Here is a 21,611-nt window from a genome sequence, read left to right on the forward strand (position 1 = left end):
AATTATTTTTTTAACAAATTAGTGCTAGTTTAGATATGCATTTTTTTAGTAATCTTTCAAGATGTTTCTTGATAAATTTTATTATGATGAGTAAATTGATTTTAGTTCCTTATTTACATGAATAATATGAATATTTATTGATCATTATTACAGATGAAGGCCCTAAAAGATAATTTTAAAGAGGGAGATGTCATACTGTCCAATCATCCAAAAGCTGGAGGTTCTCATTTACCAGATTTAACTGTCATTACACCAGTCTTCTATGGGTAATTTTATTTTTATGAATCATGTATATAAAACATAACTTTAATATTTTTTTTATAATTTTAAAATGACTAAACTGTTACATCAGCTATTAAAAATCATGTTTTTATTTTAATATTTATCTCTTAATATCTTGAGACAAGAAAAAACAGTAGATTAGAAAGACTGCAAGTAGAAAAAAAATTGTTTACATTTTATCTTACTTTCAATCAGTTTATGAGATTTACTGTAAAATGAAAGACTACTTATTTAGGCAACAAGTGTGGCAGTTAAATTGCCACCCATCCAAGTACCAAGAGTGCAGGGTAGGAACACATGCGAACTACAACCTAATTTTGGAAACTATAGATGCTACGGTAATATAGGGGTGAGAACAGGTTAAAAGTTATTCCACTATATATATTCCATTCAGTACCCATTGAGACAGTAATTGCATGCCATACTGCATAAAAAATTAATGTTCATTATTAAACATTATATTTCTTCACCCCCATATGTGGTCATTCAAGTATTATTTACAGCTGTTTCTTGCTCTTTTTACTATGTAGAGCATCATTAAATGTATCATTGGTAGGTTTGAGATTGTTATACCTTTAGAGTGAGAATGTTCCCCATTATACTGCAAAAGTACTCCTAAAAAGATAGCCTTTTGGCAGTATTTTTTTTAAACTGTACCAAACGACATAAGAGCTGTAGACCTATTTGGAACCGTAAAAATGTGTGAATCTGTAAAAGGACAAGGGAGTACAGGTTTACCATTTACTGCAAATATTTATAAATAAAAATACATGCACTAAATACTTACCAATAAAAAATTACTTAAATGCATTTTTGTAGATTTTATTTTTTCAGATTTCATTTTTCTAGTACATTTGTTTTGATATGAGTGTGAGTTTTTAGACACTTCATATGACGTTTCATTGCAAGTTTGAAAATTGGTTATATTTTACTTCACAGACTGTAAAATCCAAATCAAACCTTTTTTTAATGGAAAAAATTAGAAAATAGTGAGGAAACTAGAAGGAATTCTTTGCAAGTAGACGACTGGATTCATAATTTTCATTGAGTTGAGTCAAGTTACTGAACCGTGTGCCAAATCTAAATGAGACATAACTCATATGACAATATTGACAGGGTTGAAATGCTAGAAAAATCAAATAATTAATGAGTAATAAAAAACAACAGGCTAAAGATGGCAGGTTACAAATAATAGCCATCAACATTGATCGTGTTTGAGGCATTCAAACATGATCAGTATTTCTGTAAGCAAATGCCAAAGATACTTTATTTAAATCATCTGTTCTATGATAGAATAATTTGTACATAAGCCAAAACTAATCAATGTTTTCCACTGGCTTCAAATCTACAAATCAAATTGGTCTTATATAAAGAAATTTCTCTTTTTTACTGAATGAAAGTTAATTCTAACAAAGCTAAAAAATCCTCTAGTACAAATCAGATTTAAAAAAAAAAAATTGATATACATACAGTTGTGTTTATTATGTTGAAACCAACACAATTCCTCATTTGATATTACTAGTAACTAGTAAAGGTAAAGTGTACCTTTCACTTTATTAATTTAATTAATTTTGTTTAGGGGAGTAGAAAAACCAGTATTTTTTGTAGCAAGTAGAGGACATCATGCAGATATCGGTGGAATAACACCTGGATCAATGCCACCTCATTCTAAATCTCTTACTGAAGAAGGTGCAACATTTAAAAGTTTTTATCTTGTTTCCCAAGGAAAATTTTGTGAAAAGGAATTGACTGAAGCACTTATGGCTCCAGGAAAAATTCCTGGGTCATCGGGTACAAGAAATCTTAAAGATAATATATCTGATCTTAAAGCACAAATTGCAGCCAATCAAAAGGTGAATTAAGTGTTTTTACAGATTTTTCTCTTTTACAGTATTATTATTATTATTTTGTTTTGTTACTTAGTTCTCACGCCTTTTACTCCATAAATTAAATTTAATCTATAACGAAAGAATTAATATCATCTACTTTCTTACATTATTAATTATATTCTGCTGAATATTTATGTTTGTCATGTGGTTTGGTCTTCTGCATATTTTTAGAACTTTCTAACTAAGAAATATTATTAAAACCTGCTAACATGATGTATTTGAGAAAAAAAACAACTTTGAACTTGTTTATTTTGTTGTTTACATTTATTGCTTAATCTTACATTACAGTATTATTTACCATTGTTTGTTGCAAATATATGCTAAGGTTTTTATAAAACTTTTAATATTAATAAAGTATCTTTTGTCTTTAATTTTTATCATCAATGTATGATATGCATTTTAATTTTTTGTAGTTAAATAATTTCTGGTCGCTTTACAGATTTTATATTTCTAAGTATTTTCTTTATTAATTAAAATTTCCTTTTAAAAACATTTTGGAATATCCATTAGTTCACAACCCAAGAAATAATACAGGTTATGATAGTAGATGATAAATTATGAAGTTGCAGTTATTTCAATAGTGATGTTTTGTAATAAAATATACTTCCATTTTATAAGATATCAGTAATACTAATTACTGCGCAGTGCAGGTGAGAAAGCGATTGACAGATTACACAAACTGGTGTGTAATATTTATGAAAAAGGAGAATTTCCATCAGACTTCAAAAAAAGTGTTATAGTCATGATACCAAAGAAAGCAGGGGCAGATAAATGTGAAGAATACAGAACAATTAGTTTAACTAGTCATGCATCAAAAATCTTAACTAGAATTAAGTGTTAGGAGAAGACCAATTTGGTTTCAGGAAAAGTATAGGGACAAGGGAAGCAATTTTAGGCCTCAGATTAATAGTAGAAGGAAGATTAAAGAAAAACAAACCAACATACTTGGCGTTTATAGACCTAGAAAAGGCATTCGATAACGTAGACTGGAATAAAATGTTCAGCATTTTAACAAAATTAGGGTTCAAATACAGAGATAGAAGAACAATTGCTAACATGTACAGGAACCAAACAGCAACAGTAACAACATAAGAAAGGGAGTCCGACAAGGATGTTCCCTGTCTCCCTTACTTTTTAATCTTTACATGGAACTAGCAGTTAATGATGTTAAATAATAATTTAGATTCGGAGTAACAGTACAAGGTGAAAAGATAAAGATGCTACGATTTGCTGATGATACTGTAATTCTAGCCGAGAGTAAAAAGGATTTAGAAGAAACAATGAACGGCATAGATGAAGTCCTACGCAAGAACTATCGCATGAAAATAAACAAGAACAAAACAAAAGTAATGAAATGTAGTAAAAATAACAAAGATGGACCACTGAATGTGAAAATAGGAGGAGAAAAGATTATGGAGGTAGAAGAATTTTGTTATTTGGGAAGTAGAATTACTAAAGATGGACGAAGCAGGAGCAATATAAAATGCCGAATAGCACAAGCTAATCGAACCTTCAGCAAGAAATATAATTTGTTTACATCAAAAATTAATTTAAATGTCAGGAAAAGATTTTTGAAAGTGTATGTTTGGAGTTTCGCTTTATATGGAAGTGAAACTTGGACAATCGGAGTATCTGAGAAGAAAAGATTAGAAGGTTTTAAAATGCGGTGCTATAGGAGAATGTTAAAATTCAGATGGGTGGATAAAGTGAGAAATGAAGAGGTATTGCGGCAAATAGATGAAGAAAGAAGCATTTGGAAAAATATAGTTAAAAGAAGAGACAGACTTATAGGCCACATACTAAGGCATCCTGGAATAGTCCCTTTAATATTGGAAGGACAGGTAGAAGGGAAAAATTGTGTAGGCAGGCCACGTTTGGAATTTGTAAAACAAATTGTTAGGGATGTAGGATGTAGAGGGTATACTGAAATGAAACGTCTAGCACTAGATAGGGAATCTTGGAGAGCTGCATCAAACCAGTCAAATGACAAGACAAAAAAAAAAACTATTGATCTGAATAGGGTTGTATACTTTATGGTAAGCCTCATATTTTCAAGCAGTTGCTGTGCAATCATTATAGAAAATAATTGGTAATGATTGTCTGAAAATTCTGAATGAATTTAACACTTGGTGTTACAGCCTCTGATCAGTATAGAGCATTTTAATGGCAACTGCAATTTTTTCCGACATACCTCACAATTTTTATAGTATACTCCACAGTTCTTTTTTATAATTAGGAGTAGGAAGTAGATCTTTTTATAACTTATTATATTTCTATCCTAAAGATTGCATACTGTTCAGGAAAAACAATCTTCGGCACACTCATATTAACAAAAACATAAGTAAAACTTTTTTTTAAATTTAAACATACGACGTCTGTAAATAAAGTAATGAGACTGGTTCAAAAAACTTTATTTACAAACCAATCATACATGGACTCTATCACCTTTGAAATAGTTCCCTTGGGAAGCCACAAAATCCTTCAAACGGTTTTGCCACTGTTCTGTGTTGGAACTCAGAAACCGGAATATCCTTCAGATGGTCGGTTACATTTTTAAAAATGTTTTCAACTGTTCCAAAATGGTGTCCTTTGAGGTGTTTTTTTTTTTAAGTTGGGAACAGGAAAAAGTCGCAGGGACTCAAGTCAGGTGAATGAGGTGGTTGAGGAACTACAGGAATTTATTTTTTTGCCAAAATTGAGAATGCAGTGTGCAAGATGCATTGTCATTATGCTGCAGCCAATTGTCTTTGATGGCTGGTCTTACACGGGTAATTCTTTTCCACAGCCTTTCAAGTTTTTCTCGGTAAACGTATTGATTTACAGTCTGTTCTGTAGGCTAAAACTCCTTATGGACAATGCTATTACTATTGAAGAAACAAATTAGCATGGTTTTGATTTTTGTATTGCTCATTTTAGCTTTTTTGGGATGTGGTTAGTTTGAAGTGTGCCACTCCTTGCTCTGGCGTTTTGTTTCTGGGTTGTACTCAAATATCCAAGATTTGTCACCAGTAATAACAGTTTTTAGAAAATCAGGTTCAGTTTCAATTCGCCCTAGAAGATCGTGGCACACTTCCACCCTGTTGTTTTCCTGTTCAACAGTGATGGTTTTTGGGACCAATTTTGCATTAACTTTTTTCACATCCAATTTGTTTGTCAAAATTTGATGGACTGTGATACCGTTAAAACTCAATTTTTTCTGCAGTCATTCTGACAGTTAATCGCCAGTCATACTGTATCAAATCTCTGATTCACTCAACATTGTTGTCATTTTTTGACGTTAACGATCTTCCAGAGCATGGATCGTCCGCAACTGATTTCTGGCCATCTAAAAATGCTTTATACCACCTAAAAACTTGGGCTCAGGACAGAGCGTCATCTCCATATGCCCTTTTCAATTTTTAAAAACAGAGCAATTTTTTTGCTCATAGTTTAACACAAAACTTGATTGCACAATGTTGCTCATAATTAGGATCACTCATTTTTGTAATGCACAACAAAAACTCGTTTCACAAAAAGTTTGTTTACGTCTTACATGGCAACAGTAGACTAAAAATATTAATACCTAATATAAATCAGGTGTTCAAATAACCATATGTTTACTAGTAACTTTACAGTGTTGCCACTTTGGCTCCCAAAAATAAAAAACTAGTTTCATTACTTTATTTACAGTCCTTGAGAAAAGGTAATGGAGAATCCCTAATAAAACAGTTTTTTCAATAACTTTTAGTCACATGGTTTTTCAGGGTTAATTATTTTTAATTTAGCAATTGAAAATCATTTAGTGTCAAGGTTATAAGAATTCTCATTTGATTTCATGATGATTTTACTTTTATCCTAATTGAAATGTTTCATGTATTATAAAATTTATCTGGTAATATTACCTCAGATTAATAATCCCTTTGGTAAATTAATTCTAATTTTTAATTATTAAGCATTGCATTGTGTCATGTATTATTCACTGCATTATTACAGTGATATAGTTTTTTACCTATTTATATTATTTTTAGTAGTTTTAACTAATGATCTGTACCTAAAAAGCAACTTGTTCTGACTGACATTCATCAATACCCAACAAAAAATATGGAAGATATATTAATGAAAATTTGTTTACATCTTCTTACAGTGTAAGTTCACACTAAGAAAGGATTTTTTGAAATTCTGAGTTTAAAAGGTTAAAATGGATTTTGAATTCTTTTTGGAAACTGCGTATTTTTTTTATTTCTCTGTAACAAGGTATCAACGTGATTTTTGGTGTGTATAACCTTCATGTGAATATCTAAAAACTAATTTCTAGATTTTTTAAATTCTGAGTCTAAAGGCTTAAATTGCATTTTGAAATTCGGCTATGTTTGGGAATTTCACTATAACAAATGAAGATATCAGTTTGATTTTTGTTGTTTGTAATTTTCATGTAAATATCTAAAAATCAATTTCTAGATTTCTTGAAATTTGACTGCAATTTGAAAGTTTGAAAAATGACTGCAAATTTTCCCCATTTCAACCTTTCTAAATGAGACAGATATTCACTAGATTTTAACTTGGAAGTACTTTTCAGATAAATATATAAAAACAAATTTCAGTTTTTTTTAAATTTTGATTTTTTAAGGGATGCGATGGTATATGACATGGTGGCTGAACCAACACAGCCACTGCTACTGTTATTGTATATGCGACGTGATTGGCTGCACCTGCCTCTGGCTATTTGACTAAATAACAAAATAAAAAATTAAGATAATGTGAAATGAAGTACAGACACCTCCTACTGTTATTTGCCAGGTAATGCTAAGAATTGGGCAAAATACATTTTTACTCATACAAAGGACAGGTAACCAGCTAAAACTGACATTTTTAAGATGGAGGCTGACTATTTTGAAACCCTCATAAAAGCTGGCTGTAGTTCTGTATTGACCAAACTGTTGTTCTGAAGAAATTACAACACACTGATTTTTTTATAAATTGAACAGGTTTTAATTTTTATTTATCATTATTCTCACAAGCATGAGAAACAGGAGGCTCAGAAGACAGATCCCCTTACCTGCTAAATATCCTCTCACCACAACAGGAAACACAAGAAACCAATGTGGGTGAAGCCACAATAGGGATTCTAATATATATACTGAAACACAACTGGTATAACGAACCTGAGTAACGGATTCCTGCCAATTAAAAAGAAAGTGATAGAAAATATAATAATGGGAGAATCCAGAAAGGGACTAAAAGAAACCCTTTTAATAAAGGTAACAGGTCTGTTACCTTTATAATCCTTTAACAGTCATCCTTTGTAATACTGCCCACTGTCACACCTAAGCAGATGTTCTGTGAGAAGAGTTACCAGACCAGGATAGGTATTTTCATGGGAGTATGAAAGGGCAAATGATCATTCTCACACTTGAGTTGGGTGCATTCCGGGAGGAAAGAAGACAGGAATATAAATACTCCAGGGAAGACCAATTGACAGTCAGTCTGCAGAAACAGCTACAATATAGCTCTGAAAGAGAGTTCTAAGCAAGGACTTATTATGTGAGTATTTCATGAGGAGGTCAGTAAAGGAGCAAATTTCTAGTGTGTACAAAGTTCGACACGATTAAGGTGATGTCATAAGTTATCCCAGTACATGAAAACAAGTGGTTGTTTGGTAAGTTACTGTTAGACTAAGTGAAAAAGATAATGTACTAAATTTCATTCATAAACTGTTAGGGTAGTTTTATTTGTGAACAGCAAAGGCATTTGCAGTGAGAGAACTTTATACTTGTCTTATCTGTTGTACTATCATTATCAATACAAGACTAGTGGTTAAAAGTGTTAAGACTAGCAGTCATCCTAATGTCTTTTGTCAATGAGACTGAATTCTGGTTTTTAATATTTAACTACCTGTGAATAAATCCTGACGATTACTTTAAATTCTGTTTTGTATGTAATCACTGTTTATTACTATTATTTTTGTGGTTGTGATTACTATGATTATTGTTTGTTTATTACTGACATTTATTATTATTGTTTGCTGTTATTATTATTATTATTTTGATTATTATTGCGAGATTTTTTATTGTTGATCATTCTTATTGTCATTATTATTATCAATTTGTCCTATTTTACTTATGTTATTAAAGTAATAAATTGTAATTATATAAACATTTTCAACTGTCAATCTCTCAGTATCCTGATTAAGCCGCAAACACGCAACAATATATATAAATATATACATATAGATTTATAAGTTATAAAAATAATAATAAAATAAAAATATTGTAAAGATATATAATATAGCTGTACAATATAATATAAATTTATTTATGTACTAATTAATTTTGTTTAATAAATGTTCAAATTTACTGTACTGAAGTTGAAAAAATTAGGAAAGTAGTAAAATGTGCATAATATTTCTAATATCTGAGAGTGCTTGAGAAAAAAAAGTTTTAAAATATTTTTAAACAATAATATATAAAAAAATCTTAATCAAAAAAAAATGGTCGTTTTAAATAAATCTTGGAATAAAATAGGGTAGACAAAAAAATAATCTGTGTGGTAAGCAACCTGATATTTTCATCTAGATGATAAATATATTGCTGCTTTAATTACCTCTGTAGATCAGGTTTCTTTAGTTTTCTATTAACAACTCATGCTAAAACAATAAATTTTGGAATTCTGCTAAATATTTTTTATTATTAAACTCAGCTTAGATTATTCAATAATATAATTTTTCAAAACTAGTTATTATTTGTAGTAACAGATTTTTTTTTTTGAGTAGGGGATAAATCTAGTGAAGGAATTAATTGATTCTTATGGACTTGATGTTGTACAATCATATATGGGACATATACAATCAAATGCTGAAGTGGCTGTGAGAGATATGTTACGTGATATTGGTAAACACACATTGGAGGTAACAGGAAAAAGTATATTGACTGCTACTGATTATTTAGATGATGGTTCTCCAATCTGTTTAAATGTTACAATAAATGTTAAAGAAGGAAGCGCTATTTGTGATTTTACGTGAGTTCTTTTTATTTATATTTTCTAGATGTATGTTTTAATCATAACACAGTTTCTGATTAAATAAATTAAAGCCTACTCTTTACACTTTCAAAAGGGAGAAATTTCTACTAAACAATTGTAGAGTTAAGTTTTTGTAAATTTTCAAAAGTTTTTTATTTTAAACATTACCTGCATTGTGAGGTTTATCTATACTCATGTTGGTTTTTTTATTTTTTACTTGTATTTATTATATAGCATATTTATAAAAATTAAAATGTTTATTTCTAATTATGTGTAAAGTTCAGCTATTTTTCTTGTTGCTAATTTTTGTGAGCGGTAAAGTAAACTTTGTTTCTGATTGAAAAGTATTATTTCTCTTTTATTAATTTATTCCCTTTTCAAAAATGTTCATATAGATAGATTATGGCATTGACACTAATCTGAAAATGATTATATTAAAAAAGATCTAACTAAAAAATAAAAACATACTTTAAACAGCACATAATACTTGTATGTGCTAATTATCCATTAGTTTTTATCAGCCAATTATTAACTAGTTGTTACATAATTTTTGTAAAAAATTCAAACATTTATACATTATTCCACATTCTGTGTGATTAACCAATTTTCTGAACAAAAACAAAAAGTGCTTTATTGTTAAGGCAGAACTAGATGTTAAAAAGTAGATTGGAAATTTATTTCATTTCTTTTTCCATTTGTAGAATAAGATATGACGCGTGCTATGATTGTAATAAAAATTAATTTATTTTAAACATCCTTACTTAATAAATTATATTATTTAATTTCTCTCTTTATTTTCAGCGGAACTGGTTATGAATTATGGGGTAACTGTAATGCTCCAAGAGCAATTACATTGTCTGCGCTTATATATTGTCTTAGGTGTATGGTGGGCCATGATGTACCTCTAAATCAGGTATGAACCTCTTATAACACATTACAGTAATCTGGGGGAATAATACAGCTTGCTCAACTGAAATCTGAAGAAAAAAATATAATTATTAAAAAAATACTTTAGTGATAATAATAAATTTAATTTTGAAGATTGCAAGAAAATTTCTTCCTGTACCCAGAAAACTTTATAAATGATAGTTTATAATGATGGTCATTGAGTGAAATAGTATTTATTGGATATTAAATCTATTTTAATACAGTAGACCAGTTAATTTTGACGCCATTACTATAACTGATCCCACAGTATTTTTATGGGAATGCTCAATGTGTTGTTTTTGCCTAATATTCTTTGTAGTAATTTTTCCCTCATTACCCTTTAGTTCACTAATAAAAGCCTGATAAATCCAAAATTTTTGTTTATTAATTTTGTTTTCATTATTTGTAATTACATTCAGGCTATCTGAGAGTATTGAAAATATTGATTTAGTGCTAGTGCTTTACTAAAAAGTGTTGTTAACTGTTGCTTTATGAGGAGTTCTAGTTATTAATATTAATTATGAAGAAAGCCCATAATCTTCCATGAGCTCTTGATCCTATTAGTTCACTTATTACAAATCTTTCATACTACTTACAAAGCAGAAGTAAAAACGTTCGTACTACTTAAAAAGTAGCAGGTTGTTTCTAAAACTTGAGACACTGATTGAAAGATATTAATCTTTGTGTAAAAACTCTATTAACTGGCTCTGTCAGATTTTTTTAGTAAATTTGGTAATTATATAAACAAACTACCTAACAATGTTCCTAAATTTTGATTGTAATAAATTTAATTAGTGGCTCTGCAGCGTTATTATTACAAAGCAATGTTATATAATTTTTAAAAAATCAGCTAAAAATTTATTACATTTACAACATGTCTCATCCCCAACCCTCTTGTTTTACTCTTGCCTTTCAAAATGCATGCTCAAAATCAATTTCCAGTCTATTAAGATGTTCTACTGGACGGATCAGGCTGATTTATTTTTATTCTGCTCAGAATGGCTCGTAGATATATCATCAAGCATCAATAGACCTTCAAAGTGATTTTCTTATAAGTAATAACTTCTGAAAGTTTCTCAGTTAAGTTATAAATGAGAATTTTTTAAGAAATTCTTAGAAGAGACTCAAGTTTGGGGCTTGATGACATATCTGTGGGTCATTCCAAACAGAACAAAGATAAAATCAGCCCGTCCCACCAGTAGAACATCGAGACAAATAGGAATAAGTTTTTAACACAACATTTTCAATGTATAAGATTATTTAGAATAAATAAGAGTGACTAAAGACATTTGTTGGATTTAATATATGAGACTTACTTTTTCCAAATTAAATTTGAACCAATACTTTGTACATAAATCATTAATTAGAAATTATACTGCTTAAATTTTTCCTGCTGCGTTGAAGCAATGTATATAATATATCACTAATCACAACAAAAAGTGTTAAATTAATTTGCTGTTTTATGTGTTTGTAATGCAAATATAGCACCTAAGGTAAGACATACCACAAAGGATCACGTTCTCTGAGAGTAATGATGATCACTAAACAGCCATCTGCTGTGGTGAAAGAAAATTTCATTTATAGAAGTAAATATCTCCTGCAATGATAAATTGTTGCCTAAATTAGTATAATGTCACAATGTGACATTGGTAAACCAATGTCATTTAGTATAATTTGGTGTGGGATGATTGATCAAATATGTTTGCTTAATGACAATGTCACACAATATGGCAGCGCAAGTATTTAATTACTTTTTTGGTGCTCATATGATCATACTCCTTACATTTTGAATTTTCCTGTGATTATACTAAATAATTAATAATAGGTTGGTTTTATTATGGCATAAAAGTTTTTTTAAAATTGACATGGATGTATAATTTGGCTGTAATGACAAGTTGTCATTGTCATATTTCACCAGCTTGCATACCAAATCAGTGTACTGCTATAAAGGGCTAAGCACTCTGTACAGACTCAGTATATGGTACTGGCCTACTGTTATTCAGAACATTCATTGTACTACAGTGCTCATTTACTTTTTACAAATATTTTTGTAGGAACAGCTTGTACACTTATTGGTTCCAAGCAACTGTTAAACAAACTGTGTATTTACAATTCTTACACTTGCAGATTATATGTTTGTTATCTTTTCTTTTATATAGTAATATTAAATATGTTCAGTAAAATTAAATTACGTTTTTCTTTTAACTATTTTACAGGGATGCTTAGCTCCAGTTAAAGTAATTATTCCCACTGGTTCATTGTTAGATCCATCTGATAATGCTGGAGTAGTTGGAGGTAATGTCCAAACATCACAAAGGATTGTTGATGTTGTATTTAAAGCATTTCAGGCTTGTTCTGCATCACAAGGATGTATGAATAATATTACCTTTGGTCAAGAAGGTTGGGGTTATTATGAGACTGTTGCTGGTGGTGCTGGAGCTGTAAGTAAATGTATTTTTATTATAATATTCATTTTATATAAAAACTAGAATCTCACAGATCAAAGATAAAATATAGACTGTTAGATGAAAAATCCAGTGTCTAATAACAATGTAACGTATGTTAAAGAAATAGTTGATAACTCTTGATTTAATTGTGTATTTAATTTTATTCTTATTTCTTGATATGCTTTTATTTTATAAGCAAGTCTTGGATAACAAAAAAAGACTAGATAAATTGATGAAAAGGTTGATGCAGATTTTTTGGTGTAGATCATAACTCTGAAATTTCTAAATTCCTTTTAAACTATTGTGCTCTATCTAAAAATTGATAAGAAAATTTTCTAAGTTATGCAAACATTTAACTTCATTGTAGATTCATATAAAGCACTTAGAAACCAAGATTCAACATATTTGAACAATGTGAAATTAAAAACTTAAAGTTGACAATAGAATTAGGCAAACACATCATAGACTGAATATATTATTCAATTATATTCTTAACCTAATCTTTTCTAAAAAGGATGCCATTAATGTTTTTCCTCCAAGAAACTACTGAGGAAGCTGATAATAGTGAGCTCCAATAGGTCTTTGGAAGAATAATTCCATTAATTTTGAAGCAATGCGAGCTTTAACAAGCTCGCATTTATAAATGTAAAACATGTTTTATTTTGTTAATGTTTATATTGTTTTAGACAGAAGAAACTGACAAATTTTTTTTTAAATTTAGAATGGTTCATTCTGAAAAATTTTACATTTTTTCATTAAAATAATCTTACATTATTTCATTTTTCTTGTAAGAAAAGACAAAGGTAAAAACATACATGTTTTTCTAAGATTAAAATCTATTCCGGTCAGTGATGACAATATATCACATTGTGAAATTATAGCAGTAATTGATAAAGATCAGAATGTATTTTCTTTTTTGTATCAAGATGCAAAATAGTTTTTATGGTAATTGAAAAATAAACTCCTTTTTATCCAAAAGTTTATTCATACAGCAGGACAATTAAAAAAAAAAAAAAAAGTCTAATATTCACAGAAAATTAATTACAGTAATATAATCACAATTAATAAAAAAATACATTAACATAAGTAAATTTGTCTGATTTAAGGGGCCAACATGGAACGGTCGAAGTGGAATTCATACACATATGACTAATACCAGAATCACTGATCCTGAAATTTTAGAGATACGTTATCCAGTTATATTAAAAGCATTTAGTCTCAGAGAAGGATCAGGAGGCCGTGGTAAATATCATGGAGGAAATGGTGTAATTAGGGAATTGTTATTCAGAGGATCAATAATGTTATCTGTATTAACAGAACGGCGAGTATTTGCACCATATGGTTTAGCAGGTAAGAATCCAACTGATTTTTTTAATTGCTTTAAACATTTTTATTGTATTAATAGATGATTAACAAAACTTTGTTCTTAAGTTATACCGGTGTTCAAGAATTATCTGAACAACTTTGATGTCGTATTAAACAAAAAGAAATAGTCCTATTAATGAAGAATGGTAGGGCTCTCTTTAACAGGTCATTCATAACATTTCCTTTGCCAAATACTAGATAGCGCTATGATTGCATATGTAACTGCATTCATCAGTCGCCATGAATCCTCAGATGAAAGCACAATGTGTAGAATGGTTTATTGAAACAAAATCTGACACACAAATTCAATGTAAGTTCAGACTCTGTATAATGTAGAACCACCCTCTAGAACAAGTATTCATGATGTTTTGAAGAAATTATTAGAATTGCATCCTTATAAATTACAAATATTGCAGCACATTACATGATAAGATCACACTGCTAGAAAGGAATTTGCTGTGGAAATGATTTCAGAATTGAAAATGATGATTGTTACTTTAAAAAAAGTTGTGTTCTCAGATAAGGCTATATTTCACGTGTCTTGTTAAGTGAACACTCAGAACTTTCGAATATAGGGATCAGAGAACCCACATGTTACACTTGATTGTATTAGAGATAGCCCAAAAATTAATGTTTGGTGCAGACTGCTTCATGATCATGTGATCGGACTTTTTTTCTTTGTGGAAACGGCAGTTAATGCGAATGTCTGTCTGAATTTGTTAAAGGGTTTGTTTACCCTCAGGATGAAGAGTAACAACCCAAAATCATATTCCAAAAAGATGGAACCACATTGGGGTTTATTACTATGTGAATCCCTCAACAACATATTCCCCAGTCAGCTGATTGGACATGATGGACTAATCACTTGGCATCTTGATCACCAGATACAACTCAATGTGATTTTTTCTTATGGATATTCATGAAGCATAATGTATACAAAACTCGTGTAGTGAATGTTGTTGACCTTAAGGAAAGTATTGTTAACGCATTCAAAGTCATAGATGCGGATGTTACAATGAACATGGCGTGAAATTAATTACTGGTTGGATATTTTGTGAATTACAAATTATACATACATTGAATTTCTTTGATTGTAGGTAAAAAAAACTTTCAGTTTTAATGTTTGTAAATTCATACAAAATTCATTTTTGTCTCTTAATAAATAAATCATTTACCGAATATCAAAGTTCAGATAATTCTCCCAGAATATTATATAACTATTCATATATATTGTGGTTATATTATTATAGCATTATTGTGATAACAATAAACCTTCACACATTTCAAGCATTGTAAACGTAAATAAAATTGTTAATTGACTATTTCACTGTCTTCTTAATGACTTGAGATACAAGTATGTGCATTACGTATGTGGCCTTAGCTTATTATATGTATATCTATTCACTATAGATCTCTTGAAGATCATTACAGGAGATTACTCTAACTGAAATTGAGCATATTATATGATTTGACAATTACTGGGAGGTAGCAGTGTTTGTCAAAAGTAGGTTTGCTCCTTTGCTCCTCATTCTTATTTTTATTAGGGTCCTAGAACTCAGTTTTGTAATGAATTTAGCTGATCCACGGCAACCTGCAATGGCTCAGTTGATTATATACAGTGAAATTTTATTTAGGCTTTTTCCCCACTTTTAGGTATCTAGTTATCAGAAACACTGTAGAGTGAATTACTGTTGTCACAGTTTACTACTTCTTCAGTCACATCTTCATACAAATCTGATATTAACTTCTTGGTATTAAATAATGGTTTTATGTGAACCAGTTGATAATGATAATTTTGAATTAATGGTTACTGAATTATATTTAAGAATTGAATTTTTTTCAATAGAACCAGTGAAATGAGGATCGCTCCAAGAAAGCAATTCAGGTACTGAGCTAGTGCTAGCTCTTAATGACTCTAATGATGTGGCTAGCATCCTAGCTTTATACTGGTTTCCAGAGAACATCACTCAAGGCTAACTACTAAGGCTATCCACCTCTAATCAAGATATGTCACACCTTGGTTTACACTTACAGGTTCAAAATATGAATGAACTTTGTGAAAAATGAAAAAAATACTATACATTTGTTACAAATATTTTTTATTGTAGAGTGTGAATTACTCTGTATACAAAGTGGATTTTTATGTATGATATTGAAGTCTTTGTATAATCAAAAGGAATATGAAGTTAAGAGCCCCCAAGGTTCTTGTTCACTCAAAGTTGAGAGGCTGAGAGGAAATAACTTACTATTGATGAAACCAATTATTGAAGGTTGGTTACACTTTTTTAAACTGACATATACCAAATTTAGTTAATCATTAACTCAAACTATTATATTATTATTGATTCGCTGCTATTATGTACAATTATTATTTTCATAAAATGTAAATTATGTGATGAGTGAATGATAATAAATGTTTATTACTACAGTGTTACTAATGGGAACTGGTGGAGTATTACTGAATAAATTAGTAGTATTTTTACAGGAAAGGTGACCCTGAAAAAGGTTAGGTTTTGAAGGTGATAGTGCTTATATCAAATTAAAAGGGTAGTGTAATGTCTTGAACATAAACCACTTTCCAATTAAGTTAAAAAATCAACCAAAAATTAACAAACATACAATATAGATATACTACTTGGGCTATTAAAATAAATGTATACTGTAATATTTTTAAGAATGAACAAATATTGTTATTCTTTTAGGTGGTACTTCTGGTGCAAAAGGCTTGAATTTATTAATTAAAGAAGATGGAAGAATAATTAATCTAGGATCAAAAACTGCTATCAGTGTAGAAGCTGGGGTAAGATTTAAGATTAATTATTGTTTAATGAGTAAATCTAATGTTGATAATTTATGGGCTGTGTAGATAAAATAAAACAGGTACTGAGTTCAATCCCTGGGTCGGTATTATGACAAATAAAACAGCAAGTAAAAACAAAACGCTCTAATTCATTGAAGATTAACATATATAACTATAATAACAAGATACGGAAAACAATCAATAATTAACGTATAATATAATATACACTCATGTGAGTAGACAGGAGTTAATATTTCATTCACACGTCCATTCAATTCGAACATAACTTTGTGACTGACTAATACATTAAAAAACTATTACACAACAAAGAGACCAGTGGTGGGAAAATGCCCACCAGTAACTGGCCGAAGTGTGACAAAAGTCAACAGTGAAATCATTCTAATACTGTTTAGCTAAGTTAGTTCCACAAACTACACAATCTCAGCCATTAAAAAAATCTGATCATGTTTTAATGTAGCCTTTTAAAAGAAGAAAAACAATAATATTTGATTTGATTAATAGAAAAAGATTGAGAAATTGCACTCATCTTAATTTAGAGATCATCTCTGGATCTCTGGAGAAATTGTGAGCAGGTTGGTCACTGTTTCAAGGCATTTTTGAATAAATCACCTGATAAATTAAAAACATAAATTTGTGTAAAACTGAATGGAAGAGTAATGTTTTGTGCTGGAATTGAAAATGCTAAAGGATTCATGTAAAACAAAAAAAAGGTGTTATAAAGACATTCTAAATTTCTTTTTCAAAGAAAACGTATTTAAAAAATTCCCAGAAGGTGATTTCTTTTTTGATGTGTTAATGTTATAAATTTAACCTTTACATACCTTTTTAAAACATTTCTTAAATTTTTTGCAGATATCATCATAATTTTTACTTTTATGCACAATAGATTTAATTTAAATATTGATTGATATAACAGAATAAAACAGAAACTATTTATTGAATTTAAAAAAATGAAAGTTTATTTATACAATTTTAATCACTGCGTAGTCTGTTTATTTTTTGCTTTATAAAATTTCTTGTTTGTAAATTCAGATTGTCTTATATCTGAACTATCCTTATTTCCATTTTAAATAATTCTGCTTCACTATACTTGTGAACAAAATGAATTTAACTTATCAGAATGAAACAATTTTCTAAAATGAGCAAATCACAAAGTTACATATTATTTTCTAGCTTCCTATTTCTGTATCGGACCACTAACTCTATCCCCTTCAAATCTCATGTTCAGTTTTTTCCAATCTCACACACATGTTAAACCAAAATGCAGCTATTTCTTACTTTAACACTATACTTATCACACATTCCTACATTTCCTATCTATTTTTTTTTTTAAAGAACTGTCTTTTTAATACATGTTTTACAGTAGTTAAATGTACATTTGCAAAGGATTAACATTTTCGTGCATACTTAATCATTTCAAAATTTGCTAGTACTGATTATTTTTACTTACTAGAAAGGAGTACAATTAATTATAAAAGGATTGTTCAATAATTAAAAAGGAAAATGACAACAATGAAAAAATTGTTTAATAGAATAAACTGAAACTGTTTGACGTTCAAACAGTTTTATTTTCTGAAAAATAAAACTAAAATATCAGCTGTTCAAATATAATTAAAATTATAATCTCTTTTGTTTATTTCAAAATGTTGGTTCTGCGTGAAACATGTACCATGGAAAAACAGCATACTACCATAAGATTATTATTTTCTAAAGGTGTAAAACTGACTGAAATTCACTAATGTAAACGGTATTGTAAAAAATATATTAATCATGCAAATGCTTATAAGTACATTGGAACAGTTAAATTAGGATGAACATGTGTCACTGATTTTCAACATAGCACAAGACTGGCAGAAGTTTTGACTAACACTTTGTTCGTATTAATGATCTTATTTACAAGGATAAATGCATAAAAATATGAGAAATTGCTGAAATTTGTGGTGCAAGAATTGGTACTGTCAATTTCATTATTCACAATAGGATAAATTACTATAAAAAATGTTCAAGGTGGGTTCTGACAACTTAAAAATCACAAAGATATCCGTACAGCACTTAAAAAGCGTTTTTTGGTTAGATTCATCATCTTTAGTAAGAATCCAAACATCAGAGTATGAAATGGACACATCTGAGTTCACTTTTTTCTTTTGTTTTAACACCCACAAGGCAACTGATCTTTGCCACCAAGCAAAACACAATCACCTCAGAGTGTTGTGGTAGCAGTCTCTGCCCTCCCTGTTTATTACACAATAGTGAGGGAAAGTGTTAAGGAAAATATCAAATTGATAAATTCATTTTTTAGTTTCAGTTACTTTTTATGTAGAACTTATATCTTTCAATAATATAATATTACATTAAACATATATGTTACATTAAACAATTTCTAATATTTATTTTTTTGAAGGACATCTTCAGACTTTTAACTCCAGGTGGTGGTGGTTGGGGATTTGAAAATTCTGCAAATAGATTAGAAGAAATGAAAAAGGAAGATAAGTTTTCTGTATTTATAGAACGAGGAAGTGTTTTTGATTATAGACAAGCTCAAGAATCTGTCTAAAAAAAAGTATTAATTTCCAATGGATTAATAATTTTAAATGATATTTTAATAAAAAGAAAACTTACTACTTAAATCTTAATTTATATACATAATAGTAAATACATTTCAAATTAGGTTTACTATTTATTTTTATTGATATAAACATATTATATCACATTTATATATGAGCATGTATATTTGACATCACACAAATACATGGATTATTTAAATATTTAAAAATACAATTAGCAAATAGCTTGAGAAAACATGTAGAGTATACAATTTATAACAAATAAAATACTGCTATGTAATATATTTTAAAGTAATTTTATTTTTATTGTTTCCTAATCCAGCAAAAGTTTTATTTCATTTTTTATGATATTCATAATTAATTACATGCGTGAGCTGTAATGAAAATGACTTCTTAAAATGCTCATCTTCGTTAATGGTTAACTGGATTCCAAGATATCTTGAATTTAGAAGTGCCTTTTTTTGGCTTTTAAAAAAATGTGCATATTAAATAAATAAACTACCTAGTTCAGACTATTGAGATAAGACTTATCTCACCTTAATTTTTCATCAAAGTACTTTCGCAGGATCCCACATCCTCGATCATCTTATTGAGATATGTCTTATGTCAATATTCTGTCTTTCATACATGCTATATGAACTTCATATATCAACTTGTCAATTAGAAAAATCATTTTAAGAAACCTTTTTCAAACTAAAAATACAGTTCAGTAAAAAGTAAGTTTCAAAATGTATTAAATATAAAATTTAATTATAAAAAAAAAACCAGAATTATCATTATTTCTTAATGAATTTTCCATGGTCTCCATACTTAAGTTATTATGAACATTTTTTTAAAAAATTGTTTCAGTCAACCTGACATTCAGAACCTTCTATTTATTCTTAACCTCAATAATTTTTAGTACCTGTTAATAGGGAGCATTTTTTTACCATTGAATGCATATATCTTTTAAATTTATAGAACTTTTTGTGTAGTATACAAAGTTTAAATGTGCAATCATATAACTACAGTTAGTATTTATTTTAAATATTAACTTTTTAAGTATAGAAATTTTATGAACATTAACTTTGTAATTTATACAGAATTTTATTTAAAAAGTTTCATTAAATTTTATAGTATAATTTTGATATATTACACTTATGCAGACACAATACCACGTAAAAAAATATATATTAAAATTCTGGTATTCTACTCTGGAGTTGAATTACATCATACATAAAAAAATTGTGATTGAGAGTAAAAATAAATTTACAGGAACGTGGGAGCAGAAAGTGTGCAGGAATGAAAAAAAACATCAAGCATCATTATATTCTTATGTTCTAGAAATAAAACCTTTTGATAGAAAAAAATCAAAATTTCAATCACTTTTTGAATACGATTTAATCTTTTCCAAAACGTTTTGGGTGGGTTCCTACAAGTAGGAATTATTGTATAAATTTTTATATATTTTACATATAACTGTATTATTGGATGTAACAAAACAAAAGGTTTTAAGGCATTAACAAATATTCATTTATACAGGCCTTCACTATTTTTTCTGTTGTTTAATAACCAGAATTTATATTACCAAATAAGCTTTTTTTTATATAAAATGGATAAAATTTTATCTGAAATTTTGGCCAGAGTTAGAGATAAAGAAACACAGTAAAAAGTACACAAGTAAGTGAGATAATCAGAACTGTAAACGGGTATTGTTCCTGGCAACATTCCAAATTACTAGTTCTGAATAGTACACCTCGCTTCTGAAAGTGCTTTATAGAATCTCTCTAATGTGATGATCGTTCCAGACTTCTCCTTGCCTTCTTCTTCTCTTCTTGTTATTAACATCTGTATAGCTTTTCATTTAACTCATAGCACTACTGCTGTACCTTCCTTCTCTTATTACTATGGACCTATAAATTTCACATAACACAGGATTTGACATCATTTAAACCTTTTAAATTGAAAAACTGAATTACCTATCAAACTCGCACCAATCACTCCCTGTCATAGAAAAGACAAACAGATTGGTGACCAAGTGGCAAATAGCGCCAATAAAGAACCAGTTGAAATTATATATGCAATATATGATTTACTCTGGCCAATCTCTTCTTTTTTCTAGAAATTGCCCACTTCTTTTAACATATGCCATGTACTTCAAGCGACAGTTTTACCAGAGAAAAAGGTTTCCATACTTTGTTAAGAAAAAAAGATAAATATTTATTTATTCTTCGAAGTATTTTTTTGTTAATTGTAAAAAAACCAATTGGAAATAACTAAACCAAGAAAAAAAATAAACACAATGTCAAGAGGACTAGAAATAAAATTAATGATAAAAACT

General features: G+C 29.1%; 1 protein-coding gene across 1 annotated transcript in view; it reads left to right on the top strand.

Annotated features, from left to right (window-relative positions):
* LOC142327282 (5-oxoprolinase) overlaps window positions 1-19,523 on the top strand; it is a 79,819-nt gene extending 60,296 nt beyond the window's left edge. Inside the window, exons 14-21 of the mRNA XM_075370180.1 lie at window positions 154-266; window positions 1,862-2,135; window positions 8,920-9,164; window positions 9,969-10,080; window positions 12,311-12,535; window positions 13,648-13,891; window positions 16,609-16,706; window positions 19,129-19,523. Of these exons, the coding sequence (XP_075226295.1) occupies window positions 154-266; window positions 1,862-2,135; window positions 8,920-9,164; window positions 9,969-10,080; window positions 12,311-12,535; window positions 13,648-13,891; window positions 16,609-16,706; window positions 19,129-19,281 (1,464 nt within the window). The 3' untranslated portion in view covers window positions 19,282-19,523. The remainder of the gene's footprint in view (window positions 1-153; window positions 267-1,861; window positions 2,136-8,919; window positions 9,165-9,968; window positions 10,081-12,310; window positions 12,536-13,647; window positions 13,892-16,608; window positions 16,707-19,128) is intronic.
* The last annotated feature ends 2,088 nt before the right edge of the window (window positions 19,524-21,611 follow it).

This window comes from Lycorma delicatula, chromosome 7 (genome assembly GCF_047948215.1).
Source record: "Lycorma delicatula isolate Av1 chromosome 7, ASM4794821v1, whole genome shotgun sequence".
Classification (NCBI taxonomy): Eukaryota; Metazoa; Arthropoda; class Insecta; order Hemiptera; family Fulgoridae; genus Lycorma; species Lycorma delicatula.